The 25837-nt window shown below is 45.1% G+C and overlaps 1 protein-coding gene across 5 annotated transcripts in view; it reads right to left on the reverse strand.

Moving 5' to 3' along the window:
- The window catches only part of LOC137429957 (uncharacterized), a 47171-nt gene that overhangs the window by 10414 nt on the left and 10920 nt on the right, over positions 1-25837 (reverse strand). For all 5 annotated transcript variants that reach the window (XM_068120375.2, XM_068120356.2, XM_078778681.1 and 2 more), the window contains 2 exons: positions 25359-25587; positions 14776-17113 (listed from right to left, as the gene is read on the reverse strand). In XM_068120375.2, the coding sequence (XP_067976476.2) occupies positions 14776-17113; positions 25359-25587 (2567 nt within the window). The remainder of the gene's footprint in view (positions 1-14775; positions 17114-25358; positions 25588-25837) is intronic.

Here is a 25837-nt window from a genome sequence, read left to right on the forward strand (position 1 = left end):
GAAGAAAAAGGTTTGTATATCGGCACACATAGAGAAACTGCAAACGCCAACTTGTGACCCCTATCCCTATCTCTCTCTCCCTCTTTCTAATCCCCCCTCTCCCAATATTCCCATCAGCGAAGCGACGGGTGGTATTTTCTTGCAATTATACCAGCTTGGTTTTTTCCCTTCTACCCCGAACATAATACTCTGTCTAACGTTCTAAATCCCCACCCCCCCCACCCCCCCAAAAAAACAAAAAAACAAAAACATTTATTTTCTTTTCTCCACGTGCACTGTTGTCTCATCCTGTATTTTCTGTCCTGGTGTGCTGTTCGCCCCGCCCCGCCCCCATTATCCCCATTATCTCCTTGCCATCCACCGTTTGCCCTGTTCACGTGACTCGTGGTGGTCCCTCTCGGCTCTCCCCCCGTTGGTATTTTTGTGCATATAAGATTGTTCACAGTTCTGTTTAAATATTATTTAAATATGTTTAACCTTTCCCCTTCTGTGTTTTATTCAGTGGTATATTACAACACGCTGTTTTTCTTCCTATTTAAAAGGCTTTTCTCAATTTCCTCTCCAACTCATTCCACTTCAAAAAAAAGAAATTCAATATCTTATACGTCTCCCTCACTACATGGTCTAAATTCACATTCATTCCATCCCTCCTCCATCGTTCTGAATCGGATTGCTAACTTGAAAATCACAACAAACCCAATTTGTTATCAATGTTCGTCTTTCATTAATCATCCACTTTCTAAACTCCCCTCTTGCCCCTCCCATCCAAATCCCCCCCCTTGCACCTACACTCCTAAACTCCCCCCTTGCCCCTCCACTCTTAAACTCCCCCCTTGCCCCTCCACTCCTGAACTCCCCCCTTGCCCTTCCCCTCCTAAACTCCCCCCTTTCCCCTCCCCTCCTAATCCCCCCCCCTTGCCCCTCCACTCCTGATCTCCCCTCTTGCCCCTCCCCTCCAAATCCCCACCCTTGCCCCTACACTCCTAAACTCCCCCCTTGCCCCTCCACTTCTAAACTTCCCCCTTCCCTCCAAAACTCCCCCCTTGCCCATCCCCTCCTAAACTCCCCCCTCACTCCTCCCCTTCAAAACTCCCCCCCAATCCCTCCCTTTCAATTCTCCCCCCATACCATTCCTCTCCAATTCTCCCTCCTCCCCCCTCCTCCTCCAAGCTGCCTCCTCCCCACTTCGTCTCCCTTCTATCTCATACCTCCACCCCCCCAAACCTTCTACTTTCCTCTGCCCCCCCTCAAACAACCCCTCACTGTGCCTCATCCCTTCACCATCAAACCTTTCATCCTCCTCATCCTTCCCTTTCTTGGAACTCTTCTGCAACATCTGACACACTATCAACTGCTCTCCCTACCTCCCCCTCTCATCCTTCATCTTACCCTACTCCTCCCCTCCCCTGTCCTGTACCCGATGCTCCCCCTCTCGCTTCATTAGCGGTATGGACCTCAAACATCCGGGGCCTTCGCTCAAACCTGACTGATCTCTCCATACAGGTTGCTTCTGACAATCCAGACTTGATCTGCTTAACAGAGACTTTCCTCCTTCAAGATGTCTCTGATTCCTTAATATCTCTTCCTGGTTACTCCCTCCTCCGGTATGATAGACCTGAGCCTCGGCCTGGTGGTGGGGTGGCTATCTTTGTCAAAAACTCTCTTCCTCACTCTCCTTGCACTGCCCTCTTTCCTCCTCACCCGCAGGAGTACCTCTGGTTACGGCTTCCTCTCCGCTCCCACCTTTTGTTCATATGTGTTCTGTACCGTCCCCCAAACAGTGATGACTCCATCTACATTTCACTGTCTGACAACATGGACCAACTTCTATCCACTCATCCCAACTCTCTCTTCCTCATATGTGGTGACTTCAACTGTCATCATGCCACCTGGTTGGGTGTGGGTTCCTCTCTCACCAGTCATGGCACCTCAGCAAAGGACTTCTGTGACTCACTGGGATTGACACAATCTGTCAATTTCCCGACCCGGATCTCAGCCAATGGAGTATCTTCTCTTCTAGACTTGGTTATGACAAACTTCCCTGCTAATGTCTGCTGCTCTTCTTCTGCTCCAATCGGTTCTTCTGATCATGTGCTTGTCAAAGTGGACATCTCTCTGGCCATTCTCAGAGAGCCTCCTCAGCGTCGACGAGTCTGGCATTTCACTCAGGCCGACTGGGACGGTCTTCAAGCAGCCATCAATCGTCTGGTTTGGTCTCCCATCTCCACTGCCTCTGACATCAATTCTTCCTGGGAATTCTTCCAAAGCAAACTGATCTCTCTCATGCACAGATTTATCCCATCTCGCCTTCAGTTGTCTTACCCTTCCTCCCGTCCAAGGTACACTGAATCTTGTGGTGAGGCAGTTGCCCTGAAACAACTTGCCTTTGCCTCTTGGAAGGCTAATCCAACTGAAGGCAATCTCAGTTCCTTCCACCAAGCTCGGAACAAGTGTGTGTCTACCCTCAGGAGTGCCAGGAAGCACTATCTCTCCTCACTCAAGAATGAACTCTCAAACCTGTCTCCTTCCTCCAAATCCTGGTGGCGTCTGGTCAAATCCGTTTCTGGTGTTTGTTCCCCCTCCATCCCCTCCCTTACCTCAAATGGCCACACAGTTGACATCGCACGTGACAAAGCCGAATGCCTCAACTCTGTGTTCGCCTCAAAATCCTTAGTCCCAAACCCATCTCTCTCTGTTCCCACCTTTCCCAGTCGAACCCAACTGCTCCTGGACTCTGTGTCCTTCTCTCCTGACAAGGTGGAGGAGTTTTTGTCAAACCTCGACTCTGATTCTGCAACTGGACCAGACGGCATCAGCCCACGGGTCCTAAAATCCTGCTCTGCCGCTCTATCTCACCCTCTCTCTGTTCTTTTCACCCTATCTTTTGCTCAAGGTCATCTGCCAGCATCCTGGAAATCAGCTAACATTACCGCTTTACACAAAAAAGGTGCAAAAACAGATCCTTGCAACTACAGACCAATCAGCCTGCTCCCAATTATCAGCAAAGTCATGGAATCCATCATTGCTTCGGATATGAAATCTTTCCTCTTCTCCAATGGCTTGATATCTGATCATCAATTTGGTTTCAGACCAGGTCACTCAACTCTGGACATGCTGCTTCTGCTGTCTCAACAATGGATGGAGGTCCTCAATGCCAAACAGGAAATCAGAGCTGTCTCCCTTGACATATCACGGACCTTTGATACGGTCTGGCACCCAGCTCTGCTCACCAAACTCTCCTCCTATGGTATCCATGGAAATCTCCATGCATGGCTTGCGACTTCCTCTCTGGTCGTAGTCAACGTGTGGCCCTGAATGGATTTCTCTCATCTCCCCTTCCTGTTCAGGCTGGAGTTCCCCAAGGAAGTGTGCTGGGCCCTGTGCTTTTTCTGGTCTTCATCAAAGATCTCTCCGACTCTCTGGAAAATCCTCTCTATCTCTTTGCTGATGACTCCACTCTCTGCCGCTCCATTCCTCTTCCCTCAGATCGGCAGTCTGCAGCCTCCTCACTCTCTGAAGACCTGGACAAAATCACAGACTGGTCAAACAAGTGGAACATGTCTTTCAATCCTGACAAATCTCACTCTCTTACTATGTCTCTCCGAAAAGATCGACTGGACAACCCTCCCATCTACTTTCTCAACAATCCTCTCCAAGAAGTTCTGTCGCTCAAGCTTTTGGGTCTCACTATCTGTCTGCCATGATCTTTCTTGGGAAAACCACATTTCCAAGCTGGCCTCCAAAGCCAGTCGCCGACTGGGCATCCTCCGTCGTGCGAAGTCTTTCCTTGGCACACCTGAATGAGCACACCTGAGCTCCTCACCACATACAAGGCTTTCATCCGCAGCTCAATGGAATACTGTTCTCCCCTATGGGCTGGTGCTCCTGCCTCACACCTGGCTCGGCTTCACGCTGTTGAATCCAAAGCTTTCAAAATCATTGGAATCTCCCGCGATGAAGCTATCTCTGAGGGCCTTTCACTCACTCACCGCAGGCAGGTAGGTGGTCTTTCTGTCTTCTACCGACTCCTCTCCGGCCTTGCTCCCCCAGCTCTCTCTGTGCTCTGTCCCCCAAATATTCCTACAGGTCGCACAAGATCTGCCAGCAACCCTCTGATGGTTAAACTGCCGAAATCTCGGCTCTCTGCTCACCTTCACTCTTTCATTCCTCTTTTCTCCCGCCTCTGGAACAAACTCCCACACTCCCTTCAATCCCTCTCCTCCCTCCAGGTCTTTAAAACAGCTGTTCACCACCATCTCTTATCTTCCCCCATCCAAAACCTTGATCTTTTCTACCCCCACTAATTCACCCCAGATCCACCTTGTTTGAAATTCCAACTTCTTTCCTGGAAATCCTGGCAGTGTCCATATGTTTATACCTCTCCCACCCCCCCCCCCCCCTTCACATGCCTCCCCCCCAAAGCCCTCTCCCTCCCACAGATCTCTCGATGTCTCCATGTCTCTCGGTCCCTGCTCTCAAATGTTGTGTTTGTGTCCTTCCCCCTCTCTCCCCATCTTGTCTACCGCTCCCGATGTTATTTGTTTTATGTGTCTGTTTGTCTTTCTGTGTGATTAATGTTCGCTCTTTCACGAGCCTCGATCTTGTATAAAAAAAAAAAAAAAAAAAAAAAAAAAAAAAAAAACTAATAATTTTAAAGTAACGTACCTAATGCGACTTCAGAGACTGATGCCTCTTGATGAGTGTCCATTTTGAGGGGTTTGGGGGAGTTAGGGGGGGGGGGGGGTGGGGGTAGGACTACTTGTTGCCATCCTTAATTTGTTTGGGTGAAGTGACAACAGTATAAAATACAAATCAAAATATCACTATGTGGGCCAGAGGTCTCCCATGCCTACTCTACATGTTCACTAGGCATGCTGTGGTGACGTGGTGTGTTGTTGGCATTTTAAAAGGCCATTTTCCCTGCAAGAGCGGGGGTTAGCCTTGCGGTCCCCATGACAATGTTCTCCATTTTGCCCTATTTTCTGCATCTCCCCTTGTTAACCCCCTGGCCCGCATTTCTTCTTCGACCATCTTTAGCCAAGTTTTTCTCGGTCTTCCCCGTCCTCTACTTCCTTCCACATTCATTTCCATCACTCTTCTCAACCAGTCACTTTCATCCTTCCTCAACATACGACCAAACCATCTCAAACTGTTTCTCTTCACAGCATCCATCACAGGCTCTATTCCCATCATCTTTCGCAATTCATCATTTGGCTTCCTCTCTCTCAACGATACTCCACACATCCACGGAACCATTCGCATTTCCACCCTTCGTTGCTGCTCTACGTTCATTACCCATGTCTCGCCCCCATAAATCATAACACTTCTCACACATGCAGCATACACCTTTCCCTTCAGCTTCAACGACACTCCCCTCCTCGTCAGCATGCCACTCAGTTCCCGAAACTTCTTCCATGCACATCTCACTCTAGCAACCGTTTCCGAGTCTGATCCACCTTCTCCATTCAGCATGTCTCCTAGGTAACAAAATGTTTTCACACCTTCCAGCTTCACGCCGTCTCCAAGATCCAACTCAACATTTCCTCCATCTGCAGCTCCCTCAGTGCACACCTTACACTTGAATGTAGCTGCCACACTGGTTAATGACCCTCTCAAACCACTACATTTTTGATGAACCCACTCAGCGCACATTGTACATTGAATTTAGTTCACTCCGACACCCTTCCTGCACATAGCACATGGCCACTTCCCAGTTCTTTCCACCTCATCACATGCTTTATCACTTGCCATCACCTTTGTTTTTCTGATATTCACCTTCAGACCTTTCGTCTCCATACATTCCTTCCACTTGTTCATCTTCTCCTTCAGTCCATTCATACTTTCTGCAATCAACACCAGATCATCTGCATACAACAACTCCCACGGTAAACCCTCCTTTACGTTCCGAGCCAGCACCTCCATCACAGCTACAAATAGTAGTGGACTTAGTAACGACCCCTGATGCACTCCCACCTTCACCTCAAACTCACCACTGGTCCCCTCCTTCGTCCTTACAGCTGTGCGCGCTCTTTTGTACATTGCCATCACTACTCTGATCAACCATTCCTCCACTCCTAACTTCCTCAATGCCCATGTCACTACTTCACGTGGAACCCTATCGAATGCTTTCTCCAGATCAACAAACCCAAGAAACAACTTCTTCCTCTTCTCCATGTACTTCTCCTGCAACTGCCTCACAATAAAAAGCGCGTCTGTCGTTCCTCTTCCTGGCATAAATCCAAACTGCATTTCGTCAATCTTCACTTTCTTCCTTATCCTCCTCTCCAACACCCTTTCCAATACCTTCATTCCATGCTCCAATAACCTTATCACTCGATACGAGCCACAGTCCAGAGGGTCACCTTTCCCCTTGTATAGAGGGACGAGGGTACTCAGTTCCCAAGCCACTGGAATGCGGCCTTCTTTCACCACCAGATTGCAGATCTCTGTCATTCTCTTCACACCCCAACTCCCCGCTGCCTTCAACATATCTCCCACAACTCCCGTCGGCCCTCCCGCTTTTCTACTTTTCATTGCTTTAATCGCTTCCTCAACTTCCTTCTCAGTTATCTTCTCTGCCGGTCCTAAAACTGGGTTACTCTCTATGTTGCCATCCCATTCATTCTCTGCATTCAACAGTATTTCCATATATCTCTTCCATCTTCCTTTAATTCCATCTGGGTCCACAACGATTTGTCCCACTTCATCCTTCAAGTAACTCACCCCCAATCACATCACACCTCTCTTTCGCTATCTGCTTTGCCATCCTGAATACCGCACTCTGACCCTCTTCCAAATCCAAGCGTTCTCCGAACATTTTCCGACATGCCTCCTGCGCCTTTGCTACCTCTTTCTTTGCAGCCTTCTAACTTTCATGCTCTTCCTTTTCTGCCCCCATACCCTTCGCCTTCTGCCATTCCTTGAACTTCTTCCTCTTCTTGTCAATCTTCTTTCCAACTTCATCATCCCACCACCATGTTTCCGAGTGCCTCGGTGGTCCTTTTGTCCATCCACATACATCACCAACGGCTCCCAACAGACTTTCTTTCATTGACATCCAACCACTTTCAAGCTCAACCACATCCAAGGTGTAGTCACAGCAAACTCATCAGCTATTAACAATAATCAACTTTATATGTATATATATATATATAAAATATTTTAATATATATATATATTGCAAACCATGGTGTCTGCCTGTGCGTTCATCTGTCTCCCGGTTACGGTGGCCTCTTCCCACGCTGTGTTTGAAAAGCTGTGCACATAGGCAAAACTCAACATTCACTTATGAAATGACCGGAGAACAGGCATGAATAATGTTGATGCCAAATTTTATTTTGCAGAGACAAATCAAACCTCCACCACCCACCGATGTTGCACCACAATTTTGCGGTGGGTGCTATAAGTAGTTCGGAGCTTTAGTTTTGAGTGACACCAAGAATACAACATAATTAACATTTTTAAAGTCCCTGAAATATTTTTAATTGATAAATTAACTTAAACTTTTCCCGTCACTGGGGACATGTACTTATGCTTATGTACCATACTCTTTGTAGAGCTGCGCTGGTGCTGCCTAAGTAGTTTCTTGGCAAATGTTACACTGGGTGGTTTGCCAATGCCTTTCCAGTGTTGTTTATCCGTGCTCCATTATTTTAAATGCTGAGCATCAAGCAAGGATGGTAACGGTATGATCATACTTTAGTATGATTTGGACGGGGTTTGAACCTCTGACCACCCAGACTCAGTGTAACTGCACACTGAATAGAAACACAATTATGCATTTTGCATAAACACAATTATGCAAAATGGAAACACAATCATGCAAACCAACAGCCAATTCACTAACCTCCCACTCTAACCATTACGCCACCTAGTCTAGTTTACTGTTAGATTTATCTTAAAAAGGACAAAAAGGATGAAAGCTGGAGATTTAGTGAACTTCCTACTTTGCATTATTATTTTTGAACATGTTGAACTGTTTACAAACCTTGTCATTTTCTCTGTTATTTTTTGTCAACATGGCAACATCTATGCGTTACGGCATCAGTGTGCATGCAAGCGTTAATGTACAGCAGCAACAAACTCATCAGTGTTTAGCATCTCGCTTATGAGGAACCAAAAGTTTGAAATTGATTCCAAAAAAAAAACAAAAAATTCTTGCTTTGCATATATACAAACTCCATTAAGATGAAGTGCCAGCGATGGAAGCTTGTATTGTCATTGGTTGCAAAGCAGAAAGTCATAAGATCAACACAACTCTCCAGGAATCCCCCAAACACACACCTCTTCCCATCTGCACCAACTTCACTCACTTCCCAACACTCCACAATGAATGAAACATTCTCACACATTATTTTTTAAAACTCCGGCTAACCAAGCTTCAGTCCTTGTGTTCTCGGTTCAATTGTCACGATTTAAAAAAATATGCTCAATACTAATCATACCCACATCTGATGAAAGGTCGCAATATGACAAATTTCAGGGTACCCACACTTCCAGAGTCCTAAAACCTGTACCCAACTATGTTTAACATTAAGACATAGGTTTTTGGAATATCTGATAATATATTTATCCAAAAACAACAAACAACCACACACTTGGTCATTTCCAGCAAATAAATGACCCCTGGCTCCTGGGCTCATAGATAAGGGAAGTGTATGCTACCATTCACTGCTAGATATGCCATTGTACCTAATGGAAATAGCACACCATTGCATGCTGGCACCCTGGCCTAATAATGGCACACTAATTCTAAATTACTTATGCTATTCTACAAGGGTTCTGCATTAACGCTGCAAAAAATGTTCTGTAGAAATTCTGTGGAGCTCAATAGTTCTACAGGTAAAGAATACATGCATTTTAAGGCCATTTTCCCTGCTAGAGCGGGGGTTAGCCTTGCGGTCCCCATGACAATCTTCTCCATTTTGCCCTATTTTCTGCATCTCTCCTTGTTAACCCCCTTGCCCGCATTTCTTCTTCCACCATCTTTAGCCAAGTCTTTCTCGGTCTTCCCCGTCCTCTACTTCCTTCTACATTAATTTCCATCACTCTTCTCAACCAGTCAATTTCATCCTTCCTCAACACGTGACCAAACCATCTCAACCTGTTCCTCTTCACAGCATCAATCACAGGCAATATTCCCATCATCTTTCGCAATTCATCATTTGTCTTCCTCTCTCTCAACGATACTCTGCACATCCATCGAACCATTCGCATTTCCACCCTTTCCAGCCTTCGTTGCTGCTCTACGTTCATTACCCATGTCTCGCTCCCATAAATCATAACACTTCTCACACATGCAGCATACACCTTTCCCTTCAGCTTCAGCGACACTCTCCTCGTCATCAGCACGCCACTCAGTTCCCGAAACTTCTTCCATGCACATCTCACTCGAGCAACCGTTGCCGAGTCTGATCTACCTTCTCCATTCAGCATGTCTCCGAGGTAGCAACATGTTTTCACACCTTCCAGCTTCATGCCGTCTCCAAGATCCAACTCAACATTTCCTCCATCTGCAGCTCCCTCAGTGCACACCTTACATTTGAATGTAGCTGCCACACTGGTAAATGACCCTCTCAGACCACTACATTTTTGATGAACCCACTCAGCGCACATTGTACATTGAATGGAGTTCACTCCGACACCCTTCCTGCACACAGCACACGGCCACTTCCCAGTTCTTTCCACCTCACCACATGCTTTACCACTTGCCATCACCTTCGTCTTTCCGATATTCACCATCAGACCTTTTGTCTCCATACATTCCTTCCACTTGTTCATCTTTTCCTTCAGTCCATCCATACTTTCCGCAATCAACACCAGATCATCTGCATACAACAACTCCCACGGTAAACCCTCCTTTACGTTCTGAGCCAGCACCTCCATCACAGCTACAAATAGTAGTGGACTTAGTACTGACCCCTGATGCACTCCCACCTTCACCTCAAACTCACCACTGTTCCCGTCCTTCGTCCTTACAGCTGTGCGCGCTCTTTTGTACATTGCCATCACTACTCTGATCAACCATTCCTCCACTCCTAACTTCCTCAATGCCCATGTCAATACTTTGCGTGGAACCCTATCGAATGCTTTCTCCAGATCAGCAAACCCAAAAAACAACTTCTTCCTCTTCTCCATGTACTTCTCCTGCAACTGCCTCACAATGAAAAGCGCATCTGTCGTTCCTCTTCCTGGCATAAATCCAAACTGCATTTCGTCGATATTCACTTTCTTCCTTATCCTCCTCTCCAACACCCTTTCCAATACCTTCATTCCATGCTCCAATAACTTTATCGCTCGGTACGAGCCACACTCCAGAGGGTCACCTTTCCCCTTGTATAGAGGGACGAGGGTACTCAGTTCCCAATCCACTGGAATGCGGCCTACTTTCACCACCAGATTACAGATCTCTGTCATTCTCTTCACACCCCAACTTCCTGCTGCCTTGAACATATCTCCCACAACTCCCGTCGGCCCTCCCGCTTTTCCACACTTCATTGCTTTTATCGCTTCCTCAACTTCCTTCTCAGTTATCTTCTCTGCCGGTCCTAAAACTGGGTTACTCTCTATGTTGCCATCCCATTCATTCTCTGTATTCAACAGCATTTCCATACATCTTTTCCATCTTCCTTTAATTCCATCTGGGTCGACAACGATTTGTCCCACTTCATCCTTCAAGCAACTCACCCCCATCACATCACACCTCTCTTTCGCTATGTGCTTTGCAATCCTGAATACTGCTTTCTGACCCTCTTCCGAATCCAAGCGTTCTCCGAACATTTTCCTACATGCCTCCTGCGCCTTTGCTACCTCTTTCTTTGCAGCCTTCCTGGCTGCCTTATAACTTTCATGCTCTGCTGTTTCTGCTCCCGTACCCTTCGCCTTCTGCCACTCCTTGAACTTCTTCCTCTTCTCGTCAATCCTCTTTCCAACTTCATCATCCCACCACCATGTTTCCGAGTGCCTCGGTGGTCCTTTTGTCCATCCACATCCCTCACCAACGGCTCCCAACAGACTAGCTTTCATTGAAATCCAACCACTTTCAAGCTCAACCACATCATCCTCTACCCTACTCAGCCTCTCTTTTAATGCCTCCCTTACTGTCACCTCTTTCAACCTCCACACCTTCATTCTTGGTTGGTACTTCACCCGCCGAGCTCTCCTCGCACCTTTCACCCTTATGTCGCAGACAACCAAGTGGTGCTGTGAAACAGCCTCCTCCCCCGGGATCACCTTTGTGTCCCGGAGGTGCCCCCTATCTCGCCTACGCACCATCAGGTAGTCAACGGTTGTCATCGACCCACCTGACGTGTATGTAACAAGCTTATTATCCTCTTTCTGGAACTGAGTATTACAAATCAACAAATCAGCTCCATCAGCAAACTCCAAAATCCTTTCACCTTCTCCATTTCTCACACCATATCCATAACCCCCATGAACTCCCTCAAAACCATCCATACTCCTTCCCACATGTCCATTCAGGTCTCCTCCCACCACAACAACTTCCTCATCTTTCACGTTTTCCATCAGCTTCTCTATCGCACACCAGAACTTGTCCTTCTCTTCATCGCTTCGACCAACCTGCGGAGCATATCCCGAGATGACGTTCACCAAGAGCTTTCCAATCGTCATTTTCACCATCATCAACCTATCACTCACTCTAGTCACACTCACCACACTGTCTACAAACTCCTCAGAAAACAGGACACCAACACCATTCACGCCGTCTGGGCACCCTTGACACACAAACTTGTATTTCTGTCCCTGCCTACCCTTCACCATTCTCACACCACTTCCCTTCCATCTCGTCTCTTGCACACAACATATGTCCACTCTTCTTCTGACCAATACTTCCACCACTTCTCCTGATCTCCCTGTCATTGTCCCTACATTCCATGTCCCAAACCTCAGAAACCGATCTCCACTTTGGGCTGCACCCTGCCCATATGTAGTTGTAATTGTCATGGTTCTCTTTTTGAGGCAATGTTTTTATGGCCGGATGCCCTTCCTGACGCCAACCCTCTTAGTCGTCTCTTACGACACGCAGGGATACGGTGTACCTATTCTGACCAGGGTACACACTGGGAAACGTTTAAAACATGGCAATTCGGGGGGGGGGGGGGGCGTCAGCATCACGGCTGCGGTTTAAACATATTCCAACAATATCCAAACAGAACCATGAAAACCATGAAAAACAATCTGGGAAAAGTCTCCAAGCGAGAACGTGGATTTGAGAAAGAAGGAGCAGAGGCGGAAGAAAACGAGATACAGGGGGCGGGGCACAAGTCGAGACGAGGAGGAGAGCGAACAAGCACGTGTCCGGGAGGAGAGAAAGAATCAATATAGAATTATTTGTCTAGGGAGGTGAGGTGAGGGGGAGAAAATAAAATAAAAGAAACAAGCAATACAGCGAAGGAAAGAACCCAAATCAACAAAACACCGACGGGGGGAGGGACGCCCCAAGTTACCAGGCCGCGCAGGAGGTACGACCCAGAAAACGATTAACTACATACAAGTTTGTACGAATTACAAACCAATACCAACCAGAAACACACAATAACACGTACACAGCAAAATAACCAGTGGAAATTTGACAAAGACAAGAACCCAAAGGAAAGAACCCAAATCGACAAAACACCGACGGGGGGAGGGAAGCCCCAAGTTACCAGGCCGCGCACGAGGTACGACCCAGAAAACGATTAACTACACACAAGTTTTTCCGAATTACCTATTGACAGGTGCATACAGGTAAAGACAGGTAAAGACATAAAACATACAGGTAAAGAATAATACAAATAATTACACAGAACATTTTTTTGCAAGGAATGGCAATGGACTACATCAGCACCTCCAGAAATGATGCAAACCAACAGCCAGGTGCTGTATATGTATGATGATCATGACCTCATAAACACAGAACATGTTTCTTAATGATTGTGGCTGAGTCAGCCAAAATGGAAACACAATTATGAAATCTCATATATTGCATTTTCCGATGTTTCATTTTTGGTGATATGGATACCTCTTGACAGGTGACAAACTGCCTGTGCATATCATCTTTTTAATTGGGTTGTTTTGTGTTTTCATCTGAACATGTGCCTCATTATTGTGAGGAGCTGAGGTTCAAATCACATCTATATTATAAGAGAGCTGTTTGTCTGTGTCTGTGTTGCCATTTTTCTCAGAGATGGCTGAACGGATCGACGTCCAACATTTCAGAGGTGAGTGTCGGGAGTCCCCAGAGTGTTTTAGTCAAAAAAAATCTTTGAAAATTATGAAAAGGAAAAGTTTGATTTTAAAAAAATTGCTCTATAGTGCCTGAGCCAGAGGTTATGTGAAAGGTAATACTAAATGATCCCTGACCCCATTCCTTAGTGGGTGTATGGAAGTGTTTTCGGCACCCACCAAAAATAGAAAAAACTAGAAAGAGCAATCAGAGATTGCAGACCCTCGCCAGGATGTGTTTTCAGTGGTTTTTAAGGCTTTTGTATTAAAAAAAATATAATTGCCGAACCACGTGACCGATTACATCATCACTTGTTTTTCTCCACCAATTTATCCCTAGATGATGCTCAAGAAATTTCACCTTGATCGGATTAAGTTTTGTACTTATCAAATTATGACGTCATAATGGAGGGATTGGAGGCACCTATGACATCATCATTAACACATGTTATTCCACGTGAAGAGTTCTTTACAATGAGCCATGTCTCAATTTTTTCTATTCAGTGATTTCGGAGATACAGCCATGCAATTTTTTTTCGGTTTTTCCAAGGTGGCCGAACCACGTGACCTATGACGTCATAATTATCATTAAAAAATATACAGGAGGAGGTGCACCTATGTTGAAAATTTCCTGTCAATCGGACCAACGGTTGCAGAGAAAATCATATTTATTCTGTGCGGACAAACAAACAGACAGAAAACAAACAAACGGACTCAAATGCAATACACTCTCCTCAGGCGAAGGCAACAAGATTTCGCCTCAGTCGAAAATTCATTTCTTCAAAATGGCAACAAGATTAGAACAGCACCAGGCAATTCCGGGTACTCCTACTAGTAAGCTACATGTTTGTCCATTGTCTCCCAATTTTTTTAAAATTAAGGCACCAGTTTCTTCTGCAAATTGAATTAGAGCGAATCCGCTGGCACGCCATCACAAATTCCCATGCTTCCCATCTAAATAAAAGTTGAAAGATGGCATAAAGTTCCACAAGGAATGACCCAATATCACATTGAGGTTAAAAACATTTCCGTTTTGAATCGTGACCCAACCCATGAGGAATGAGCCAGAGGTCAAATCCAAAAAAGGTTACATATTCCATGCATTCCCCAATGTTGATTGCATATATACAAAGTGTCATTTAAAAACGTTTTATAATGTGCCCCTAATTGCATTTTTTTGGGTATTTGACCTATTGACCCTACCCCCAAGGCCACAGGGGGCAGAGCCAAAAGTAATACTGCTCTCGCATCTTCATGCCATGTAGTGATCATAACTATCAAGTTTGGTGAATTTCTGCACAACCTTTTAGGAGGAGATAGCGGGATGGACGGACGGACGGGCAGACAGATAGAGCCGATTGCAATATCCCCCCCATTAAAAAAAAGTGAGCATAAAATTTAGTTGTGGACAACAAGATCTCCGAGCAGACTGTGATTTTTGCAATACAAAAGTAATTAGATTGCAATTGTATCAAGCCATAATATTAATACATGTCAACAAATTATTAACAATTACACTTTTTTAGTTTCACCTTAATTTGGTAATCCTACCTTTCCACCACAAAAGATGGCTCCAACCCAACACAGCCCCTTTCCATCACTTCGGAAACAGATGTTTGTAGGATAGAATCAGCCAGGTCCTCACCAAATGTGGCCGCTTTTTGCACAGCCCTGGTTTCCCGTTTCACAGGTTGGCCTCGTGTTCTCTTTGGTCTTCGACCTCTATCCACTTCAACTGTAGCTTTTCCTTGCCAAGGCTCACCACCACCTTTATCAGAAATGCCTGCCAGGTCAACATCCATCAGGGCTTCATGCAAAATGGCCCCAGCCCACAACTCAGCAGCCTCAATCAATCCAACCTTCTGGCAACATCTCGTTTGATGCCTTTGTGGCTGTGGAAGCACCTGGCTCGCTGCAGCTACTGCTGCATTCAAAACAGCTGTTGCAACTGTACGCCCATAGGCCCGCAGGCCAGGACGAGCAGCACGACGTGGCTCAAAACCAGCTGGTGGCCCAGGCCACGAAGGTTCGTCACCATCGTCGGAAGCATCTGTGTCAATACCAGATGAAGTATCTTCATTATCTGAAAATGGAGGGACATAACGATGTCTTCGGCGATGGGTTGAGCACCAACGACGGGAGCGGTAATGAAGACCTGCTGGTCTAAAGTCGTCAAGGTACAAGGCAGCCAATTCAGTTGCTAAAGAAACAACACCTATCGCTAAGGCAGAGGAGAAGGCTGATAAAGAGGTGGTTGGATGAGCAACTGAACATGGTAGAATAGGAGATGGCTGAGGCATAACTGAGGGTAAAGTGTATGTTACTGGCATTGTGATATGCACCTGCTCATTCAATTCCATATCTGCCATTTTAGAAATGACATTTTTGTCTTTTGCCTGCAAAGAACTGAACATTGGCAAGCCAAGGGGAGTAATACTAAGTGAAGGAGTTGGAGATGGAAGTATATGTCTTGCTTCCTGAAGCAAATGAGTCTGGTAATTATTTGTATCTTCTGTTGGTCCTGACAAAACATTCTGGTTCACAAATGGACTTGAGGAAAGACAGCCATCAGTCACCCCAATCGCCTTATCTTCAGTATTCTTTCCTTGCTCTCCTTGCCTCAGCTTTCTTCCAGCATGTCTCACCGCTGCAGTTGCTCTATGCATTACTGCTTCTCCTGAGGCAAAGTATTGAGCTTCCATAGTACCCTCAAACACAGCCTGCTCAGCCAAATCCTTTGCCAGTTGAGTGACCATCGCTCCCCTTCGTCGCTGTGTCTCAATACCAGCTTCGGCCGTGCCTGTAGATATCAGCTCCACTGCTAAAACTTGAGCAATAGATGCGAGCTTCTTCCTCATAGCGATTTCTGCCACTGCATCTGTTAAAGCTCGCTGAACAAGGACAGTTGCAATTGCCAAGGCCCCATAACTTTCCCACATGCTGCATCGTGCTATGCGATCAGCAATCACTGCTGCAGCTCTCTCTTGTGCATCTTCCACCACATTAGCACCATGTTGTTTAGACCTTGACTTTAAAATGTGGCCTTGAACATGCCCAGCCAAGTCGCTGTCACTTCCAAATTCAGGTGGAGCAAAAGCAGAAGGTCTGTCTGGTCCAATAGATGATGTGCATGGCAAGAGAGATGTAGAGGAAACAAAAGTTGCATTTTGAGTCACGAGTACAGGTGCACGACGTGGCAATGGTTTGGGTACACATATTTGAGCTGGGTAACTCCCACAGAAGTGTTGAGGATCTGGTGATGTGGCATGCAGAGGGTCATTTGTGTGCTGGAGTGCATCACGAACCTCAGGATCATAGCCACATACATCAACAGAAAGTGAATCAGGCAATGTGGGTGGCACAATAGTGGCAACAAGAGCACGCTGGTAGCTCACATCATCAAGAAAGATGATGGGGCTTGGGCTTGTATCAGAGTCTATTTCTTCACAATCTTCATCTTCAACACCTAACCTTTTGACTTTGTCCTCAATTTCAAGCTTGTTTTTCTGCCCAGTTTCTGCAACTCCTTTTTCATTATGCGGTAAGTCTCCCGCTTTCAGACGCATCTGCTCAATTGTATGTGCATCATCCAACTTTCTTTCTTTAAGCAAAGGCTCCTTTCTGGCCAACACACCTTGCTGTATCCCAAAACTTCTGGCCAAATGTCTGGCTGTATGCTTGCTGAAGTTCAATTGGGTGTTTGAATCCAGGGATCTCACCTTTCCTTGTTTATTTTGCCCACCCTCTGAGAAGCGAGGCGAAGGCTCATGAAGCCATCGCCAGGGTGATGTTCCTCCAACTGGATCATCTGTGAAGTAATGACTGCCCCAAAGTGGAGAGCTGAGAGGAGTCATCCAATCAGATGGGCTTGTTGGACTATCGGAGAAAGCTGCAAGGAGTAGGGACAATAAATATGGGATTGTGAGATACAGTATAAATTACTTTGTACAATTAAAGGCTCAAGTTATTCCCCCTCCACTACAATACGTACAAACCCCAACTCAGGAATAAGTACAAATAGAAGTACCAATGAAAACAGTATAAAACTAGAATGGCACTCAGCAGAGAGAATACCTCCGCCAGGCTGAACAGTTTATGTTTTGAATCCCACTGATAGGTTGGATCTGGATCCGGACCTGAACCAAAATGTAATCAGCTTGTTTTTGTCACTTACCGAACTCGTCCACCAAGTTTTGTCATAAGTCATCCACAACTTTTTGAAATATCATGCTACATTTTGTTTTTTGGCCCCATCACTAAATGGTGAAGAATCACTTAACAAATTGAAAATTTATCGTTTCCAGATACGGATTTGGATCTTCACCAAAATCTAATCATTTCGCCCTTGTCGCATACCCAATCTCTCCACTAAATTTCATCCGAATCCGTCCACAACATTTTGAGATATCCTGTTCACAACCAGACAGACAAACAAGATGATGCCCGTCGGTAGCCTGACAGGTATGACGAAAATCGAGGGAACCTTGACAGTTGACCTTAGCATATTGTTACGTTTGTGGGGGAAGAGGATGAAATGCCATAGTGGAGATAGGATTGTATAAATTAGCATGGACCGTGTGCGAGTAGGAAGACATTTTGATGTACCGAAGTAGAAAAAAACTGAGCTTAAGAGTGTTTACGTGTCACCACACGGAGGGTGGTTTTGTGTTAGTTAGATAGGGCTTAAAGATAATTCCCAGTATGATATTGCCTCCTGTGATTTTCTCTTGTTTTTACATTCACTCGGCCAGCCATGCAAATGAGCTCTCCATTAAACCACAACAACCGACATGCCAACAGAGACCCGGACATTACGATCGGAAAGTAAACCCCGCCCCACCAGCCGACTAAGGAACAAGGCCACACCCCCAGAGTGGGATGAGGGGCGTGGAAACGATTGTACCCGGCAGACCATGCACCGAGCTTCATCATTGGTCGGGAGGACATGTGATGATTTGATGGAGCTCGGGCATTGGACAGAGTGTGACATCATCGAGAGACTTCAGAATGGAGGGAGAAGAATCAGTCAGTCAGTCAGTCAGTCAGTCAGTCAGTCTCTCTCTCTCTCTCTCTCTCTCTCTCTCTCTCTCTCTCTCTCTCTCTCTCTCTCTCTCTCTCTCTCTCTCTGATGCTGGCGGTTGGATCGGCCGGTCACGCTTTGTCGTGTCTCGGGTGGCTCGTGAGGAGAACTCCTCGGAGCTTTGGGAACTCTCTCATCGTGAAGGATGGGGTGTTGCTGAACTGTGGTGCTTCTTGGGCTAGTGGAGCCGCGTTGCGTTTCGGAGGGAGTGGAGAGTGAGGCAGGACCGGCCGCACAAATTGCCTCACATTCGTGGCACAGTGAGGAGGAACTTCGCGCTATCTTGTGCGTTTACACCGTGGGGCGGCTGCGGGCCACATCGGACTGCCAACGTTATTCAACGACTTTGTCGAGACCAGGGCTGAGAGCCGGCAAATAAAAGGGGGGATTCTCTTTTTATTTTCTTTAATCATTCCCCTGTCTATTTTCGTGTCTGAGTGGAGATGTATCAAGTTAGGATTATAGATTTACCTCACCATTCATTTTATTTCCATGCTTTATTTCATTAAAGCATTATTTGTTGCATCTCATTTGTTGTATTGTTGATTTTCCTTGTCTTGTTTCTGTGTTTGTGGGTTTGAGGAATAAGCCCCATGTTTCATCCCTGCAGGATGCAGGTAAGCGCCCCGTTGCCTGTGGTCCCGTGCGTGCCAAAAAGTACCGCCAATTTTCAGCTTGACCGCCTCAGAGTAAGACTGACCGGCTATCTGTCGAAGGCTGGTTTTCTTCGGCTGCGGACTTCACAATATATAGTCAAATGACATTGACAGCCTCACATTGTTCCTTTGGAATCCTCTGGTAAGGTTTGTTGAAGATAGCTGAAAGCGCTCACGAGTTTTCACACTCACAAACGAGATAGACCTACATATGACAAAAATTCTCAATTTTCGTCATAAGAAGGCGTCAGGCAGTAAGTAGCCTGACAGGTACAGTCATGGATAAAAATATTCGCACCCTTGCACATTTTTTAAATGATGAACCATTTCTTCCAGAAAATTGTTGAAATTAAAAATATTTTGGTATGCACATATGTATTTCTTTGGTTTGCAGTGGAACAAAACAAAAAAAGCTAAAAAAAACAATTACTAAATCTTAGCTTATCTGACACAGAAATCCTAAAATGGCCCGGACAATACTATTGGCACCTTTTAGAAGTTGTTAGAGAAAATAAGTCATTCTGCTGTTTTGTGTCACTGTGTGTACTGCAATGAGCAAGAGAAAAGAAAGAAAACCAGAGAATTTCCTGAGGAGGTCAGACACAATATTGTAGCCAAGCATGGATAATCTCAAGGCTACAAGTCCATCTCCAGAGACCTTGATGTTCCTGTGTACACTGTACGCAAAGTTATGAGGAAGTTTAAGGCCCATGGCACTGCAGCCAACCTCCCTGGACGTGGCCGCAAGAGAAAACTCGATCGAAGATTGCAGCGAAGGATTGTTTGAATGGTGGAGAAAGCACCTCAATCAACTGCCAAACAGATTCAAGCTGACCTCCAGACACAAGGTATGACAGTTTCAACTCGCACCATCCGTCGCCAACTCAATGAAAGGAGGTTCTATGGTTCGACACCCCACTGCAGAGAGAGAGACATAAGAAAGCCCGACTGCCGTTTGCCAAAACACATCTGAACAAGCCAAAATCCTTCTAGGAGAATGTCCTCTGGGCAGACGAGACCAAATTAGAGCTTTTTTGGTAAAGCACATCATCTCTATGTTTACAGAAAACAAAATTAAGCCTTCAAATAAAAGAACACCTTCCCTACAGTCAAAAATGGAGGAGGTTCAGTGATGTTTTGGGGTTGCTGTGCTGCCTCTGGCACTGGGTGCCTTGAATGTGTGCATGGCATTATGGAGCGCAATGTTCAACCCAGTGTCAGAAAGCTGAGTCTTCGTTGAAGGTCATGGGTCTTTCAGCAGGACGATGACCTCAAACACACTTCAAAAAGCACCCAGGAATGGTTCAAGACAAAACGCTGGACTGTTCTGAAGTGGCCAGCAATGAGTCCAGATCTAAATCCCAATAAACACTTGTGGGGAGATCTGAATCCTATTGAACACCTGTGGGGAGATCTGAAAACAGTAGCTGGGAGAAGGCACCCTTCAAATCTGGGAGAACTAGAGCAGTTTGCACAAGAAGAGTGGGCCAAACTGTCAGTAGAGAGGTGTAGGAGGTTCAATCATGGCTACAGGAAGCGCTTGACTGCAGTTATTTTGTCCAAAGGCTGTGCTACCAAATATTAAGTTGAGGGTGTCAATAATTTTGTCAATGCCATTTCTTTTTATTTTCTGATTTAAAAGGATATATTAAGTTCTGAATCAAAAACAAAGGTTCTGGAATATTAACAGTGAAATAAAGAATTGTGGAGACCAAATACTTTTGTCAATTTCAACTTCTTTTTAGAGAACATTGTGAGTTATTTGAAAAAAGTGTAAGGGTGCCAATATTTTTGGCCACAACTGTATGAAGAAAATCAAGAGAACCTTGACCTTTGAACATGGTCATTTTGACTATATCTTTCCCAACAGTTGGAGGTGAATGGAGAAGGTGGATCAGACTCGGCAACGGTTGCAAGAGTGAGATGTGCATGGAAGAAGTTTCGGGAACTGAGTGGCGTGCTGATGAGGAGGGGAGTGTCATTGAAGCTGAAGGGAAAGGTGTATGCTGCATGTGTGAGAAGTGTTATGATTTATGGGAGCGAGACATGGGTAATGAGCGTAGAGCATCAACGAAGGATGGAAAGGGTGGAAATGCGAATGGTTCGGTGGATGTGCGGAGTATCGTTGAGAGAGAGGAAGACAAATGATGAATTGCGAAAAATGATGGGAATAGAGTAGTGCTGTTAGCTAGATTCAAAATCCCGTCTCGGAACCGTCTCGATAAATTTTCAATTTTCATAACGGGATCTCGGATCGGCTCGGTTCCTGGCAAAGTAAAAAAAAAAAAAAAAAAAAAAAAAAAAAATTAATAAGGCTTCAAAAATAATGGAATTTCATTACAATATATAAACAATGAAAAAAATTCATTTCTGATGTTGAGTACTTAAATTCCGACTTAGCTTCCATTTACCGGGATGAAATAAAATACACCGCCTACATGCAGATGATCGGCCACCGACGGGACCGGGTTATCTCATTACAGTTTGTATTGTCGTGTAATTTCTTGCTCGGAATGTCAGAGAGTGGGAGAAAATGTTTCTGCCCAGGCATATTCGAGGCCCGGTTGGAGTTTCATTATCATTTTGTGAGTTGTGATCGCCAAGGGGCTCGCCCCCCCCCCCCCCGTTCCCCTCCCTTCCCCCGCCCGGCAATGCCGGGTACTTCTGCTAGTAAATTATAAAGCAGGCGGTGTAGTGATCACCCCCCCCCCTCCCTCCTTATTTTGACTCTGTGACTAAAGTAAACGTAATCAACTTATCAGGCCTAAAGTGGAGATAAGATAACCAAAATACTTTCACATTCAAACCGTCAAACCAAACCCCGAGGGATTCTTACAATTTATAGTTATAGCGTTGCAATTAAACATAAACGTTCATCAAAAACTCATTTCATAAAACTACATAATGTATTGTACTTGTATTAATACATTGTGTGTAGAATAATCCGTTATAAACGTGTTTTTTATCTAAATAAACATCGTCCCTCCATTCACGGAGCCTCGAGCGAGTCCCTCGATATTAATGTGCAAAAGACCATAGCAACCACATTCCGTAACTCGTCTCCAAGGACAGACACATGACCGCAGCGTAAGGCGGGGCGAGGCGGAGTGATACAGCGGAAGGATTCAACGGTTTAAATAAAGTCGTGATGAGGCGGATTTTCATTGGGACCTTCATCCTGATTTCGTTACCTGCGCCACCAAAGGTCGATGGAGGTTATGTTTTCACTCCTGTCTGTTTGTCCGTTTGTTTGTGAACACAATATCTCAAAAAGTTGTGGACGGATTCGGACGAAATTTTGTGGAGATGCAGCGTGTGTGACAAGGACGACATGATTAGATGTTGGTGAAGATCCGGATTCGTTTGCAGTGCATTGTTTGTTGACAAGGGGAAAATCCTGGAACAGTGAGTTTACTTTATCTATCATCGTTTGTGTCAGTTCAGCTGCACTTGCGAAAAATGATGCTTGTGCAGAAGCAGAGTAATGAAAGCAAGGCTCAATAAATGCCTCTATTATGGAAAATATCTGCAAGAAGTTGGAATTTTAACCGGGATTTTTTTACCGAGAAATTGCGTCAATCAATTTATCTCGGGACCGTCTCGAAAGCCGAAACCGCCGGGATTTCGTCCCGGTCTCGGCTCGGTTGACAGCCCTAGAATAGAGCCTGTGATTGATGTTGTGTAGAGGAACAGGTTGAGATGGTTTGGTCATGTGTTGAGGAAGGATGAAAGTGACTGGTTGAGAAGAGTGATGGAAATGAATGTAGAAGGAAGTAGAGGACGGGGAAGACCGAGAAAGACTTGGCCAAAGATGGTGGAAGAAGAAATACGGGCAAGGTGGTTAACAAGGAGAGATGCAGAAAATAGGGCAAGATGGAGAAGATTGTCATGGGGACCGCAAGGCTAACCCCCGCTCTAGCAGGGAAAATGGCCTTAAAATGCATGTTGTGTTGTTTGTTGTTGTTTCCCAACAGTAGCTCAGGAAAAATTTATATCAATGAAAAAATTATTATCTGATCTGTTTCTTTTGGAGAGTTTATTTTCAAAATAATGTTACAAAACGTCACAGTATGAGTAATGTTGTGCAAATTAAGTACCGTGAACTTGACCTTCGATCTACATAGCCCAAAAACAAACTGGTGCTCGTAATGTCGATGTTCAGTGAGGGTAGATACACACTCCTCCTTCGATGCGGAATTGTGAGTGAAGGTTGTAGTTCAAAATGTCAAAGGACTTAACAAGATCATCATGTGACAATTGGGTCTTGGAGACGAGCATGATATTAAGAGAGGTACTTGCTGGATGATGTTCAACAGAGGAAAGATTCGACGAAAGACGACGAATGTTGGTCTGCACATAATAACCCATAATGTCAAAGTGTAAAAAAAAATTTTAAATTACAAAACAATTGAAAATGAAATACAGAAATATCTAATTTACAAAAGTATTCAACCTTTGAATGAGGAATTTGCAGAAGCACTTGTGGCAGCAATTACAGTTTCGAGTCTTATTGGGTATGTTTGTATCAGCTTTGCACATTTGGATTTGGGGAGTTTCTCCCATTCTTCCTTGTAAATTTGCTCAAGCTCTGTGTCAAGTTGGACGGGGAGCATCAGTGAACAGCAATCTTCAAGTCTTTCCTCAGATTCTCAATGGGATTCAAGTCTGGGCTTTGGTTGGGCCACTCAAAGACTTTTATGTTCTTGTTCTGATGCCATTCCACTGTTGATTTGGCTGTATGCTTGGCGTCATTGTCCTGCTGGAACATAAATCTTCACCACAATATGAAGTCTTTTGCACTCTGAAGCAGGTTTGCCAGGATTTGCCTTCTTTCATTGTGCCCTCTTTCTGTGCAAGTTTCCCAGTCCCTGCCACTGAAAAAGCATCCCTACAGCATGATGCTGCCACCACCATGCTTCACGGTAGGGATGGTGATAGATGGGTGATGAGCTGTGCTCAATTTCTGCCAGACGTAGCACTTTGCATTCAGGCCAAATAGTTCAATTTTCGTCTCATTAGACAAAAGAATCCATTGCCTCATGCTCTCCGATTCTTTCACATGCCTTTTTGCAAACTCCTGGCATGCTATCATGTGCCTTTTTCTCAGGAGTGGCTTCCGTCCGACCATTAATAATAAAGCCTAGATTTGTGAAGTGCTGCAGAAACTGTTATCCTTCCAGCAGGTTGACAGAGACCAACATTCCATCTCAGCCAAGGAACTCTGTAGTTCTGTCAGAGTGGTCATTGGGTGCTGGTCACCTCCCCAACTAATGTACTTCTTGACCGGTTGGTCAGTTTGGTTGGACAGCCAGCTCTAGGACAAGTCTGGGTAATTCCATATTGTTTCCATTTCCTGATGATGGAGCTGACTGTCTAACTTCCAACACTCCAGAAATTGTTTTATACCCTTCCCCAGATATATGCTTCCTCATAATTATATCTCAGAGTTCTACTGACAGTTCCTTGGACTTCATGGTAGAGTTTCTGCTCCGACATGCACTGCCAACTGTGGGACCTTGTATAGAATGAATGATCGTTTTAAGGCCATTTTCCCCGCTAGAGCGGGGGTTAGCCTTGCGGGCCCCATGACAATCATGGTTCCCTGTTTGAGGCAATGTTTTTATGGCCGGATGCCCTTCCTGACACCAACCCGTAGTCGCCTCTTAGGATGTGCAGGGATACAGTGTACCTATTCTAAACTGGGTACACACCGGAATCATTCATCCCAGCAAGCTGGTACTCAATTTGCCGACCTCGGAAGGATGACAGGCTGAGTCAACCCCCCTGGCGTTAATTCAGCGATCGACCGGGATTCGAACCCAGGACCCTAGGATCCCAAGCCAGCACCCTAACCCCTAAGCCAACACCAGGGTTTGAAAGGCCAAAATTAATGATAACTCTAAACCCTGTAAATAAACCCTTGTATAGAACGGTGTGTTTCTTTCTAAATCATGTCCAATCAATTGCATTCGCCACAGGGGGCTCCAATCAAGTTGGAGAGACATCTCAATGATGATCAAGGAAATTGGATGCACCTGAGCTCAATTTGGAATGTCATAGCAAAAGGGTTCAATACTTATTGACTCAATATATTTCAGCTTTTAATTCTTAATTAATTTGTGAGCATTTCGGAAAAAAAAAAATCCACTTTGACATTATGGGGCATTATGTGTAGATCACTGACCAAAAAAAAAAGTCAATTTAATCAATTTTAAATTCAGGCTGGAACAAAACAAAATGTGAAAAAGTCAAGGGGTATGAATACTTTCTGAAGGCAATGTAAAACATTTCATATAGAATAATATTTATGACATTACAAAGTTTGAAGCTGCTTCAAAAATCCAAAATAATCCATTTCAAAATCCTCCTCTTCCTGTTTTGGCTCTAAATACTCTTACCCCCTTCCACATCGTCATCCTCCACCGACTCCACTGCCATCACAAAATCGTCTTCAGTAGAAGATGCTGACTCCAACCCCCTGCTTGATATTTTGCCATCACCCCCAGCAGACCAGGCTGCAACCGCACTCAGCACACGTCTGGCTGTTGTCACATCTGCCCATATGCTTGTGGATCGACCAGGACATTGTGCTGCTTGAAGAGCATTGCGGTAAAGACAAGCGGCCATCTGCACAAAGGGGTGTGTTTAAATGCAATGTAAAAAAGCAGAGTGTACTGGACTTTTGTTAATTGATAAACCTAATTTTGACAAGTCAAACAGGACTTTAAAATGACCAATCCCTATGGAATAAATTAGAAAACGTGCAGCTGCTCAAACAATCATACTGGTAGAATATAAGGTTGTGAATCAGGTCGAACATTTGGTCTGCTACATACAGTGAGGTTAAGTGCATGAATAAAATAGATGTGCCAAGTAC

This window comes from Myxine glutinosa, chromosome 1 (genome assembly GCF_964187855.1).
Source record: "Myxine glutinosa chromosome 1, kmMyxGlut1.1, whole genome shotgun sequence".
Taxonomy (NCBI): domain Eukaryota; kingdom Metazoa; phylum Chordata; class Myxini; order Myxiniformes; family Myxinidae; genus Myxine; species Myxine glutinosa.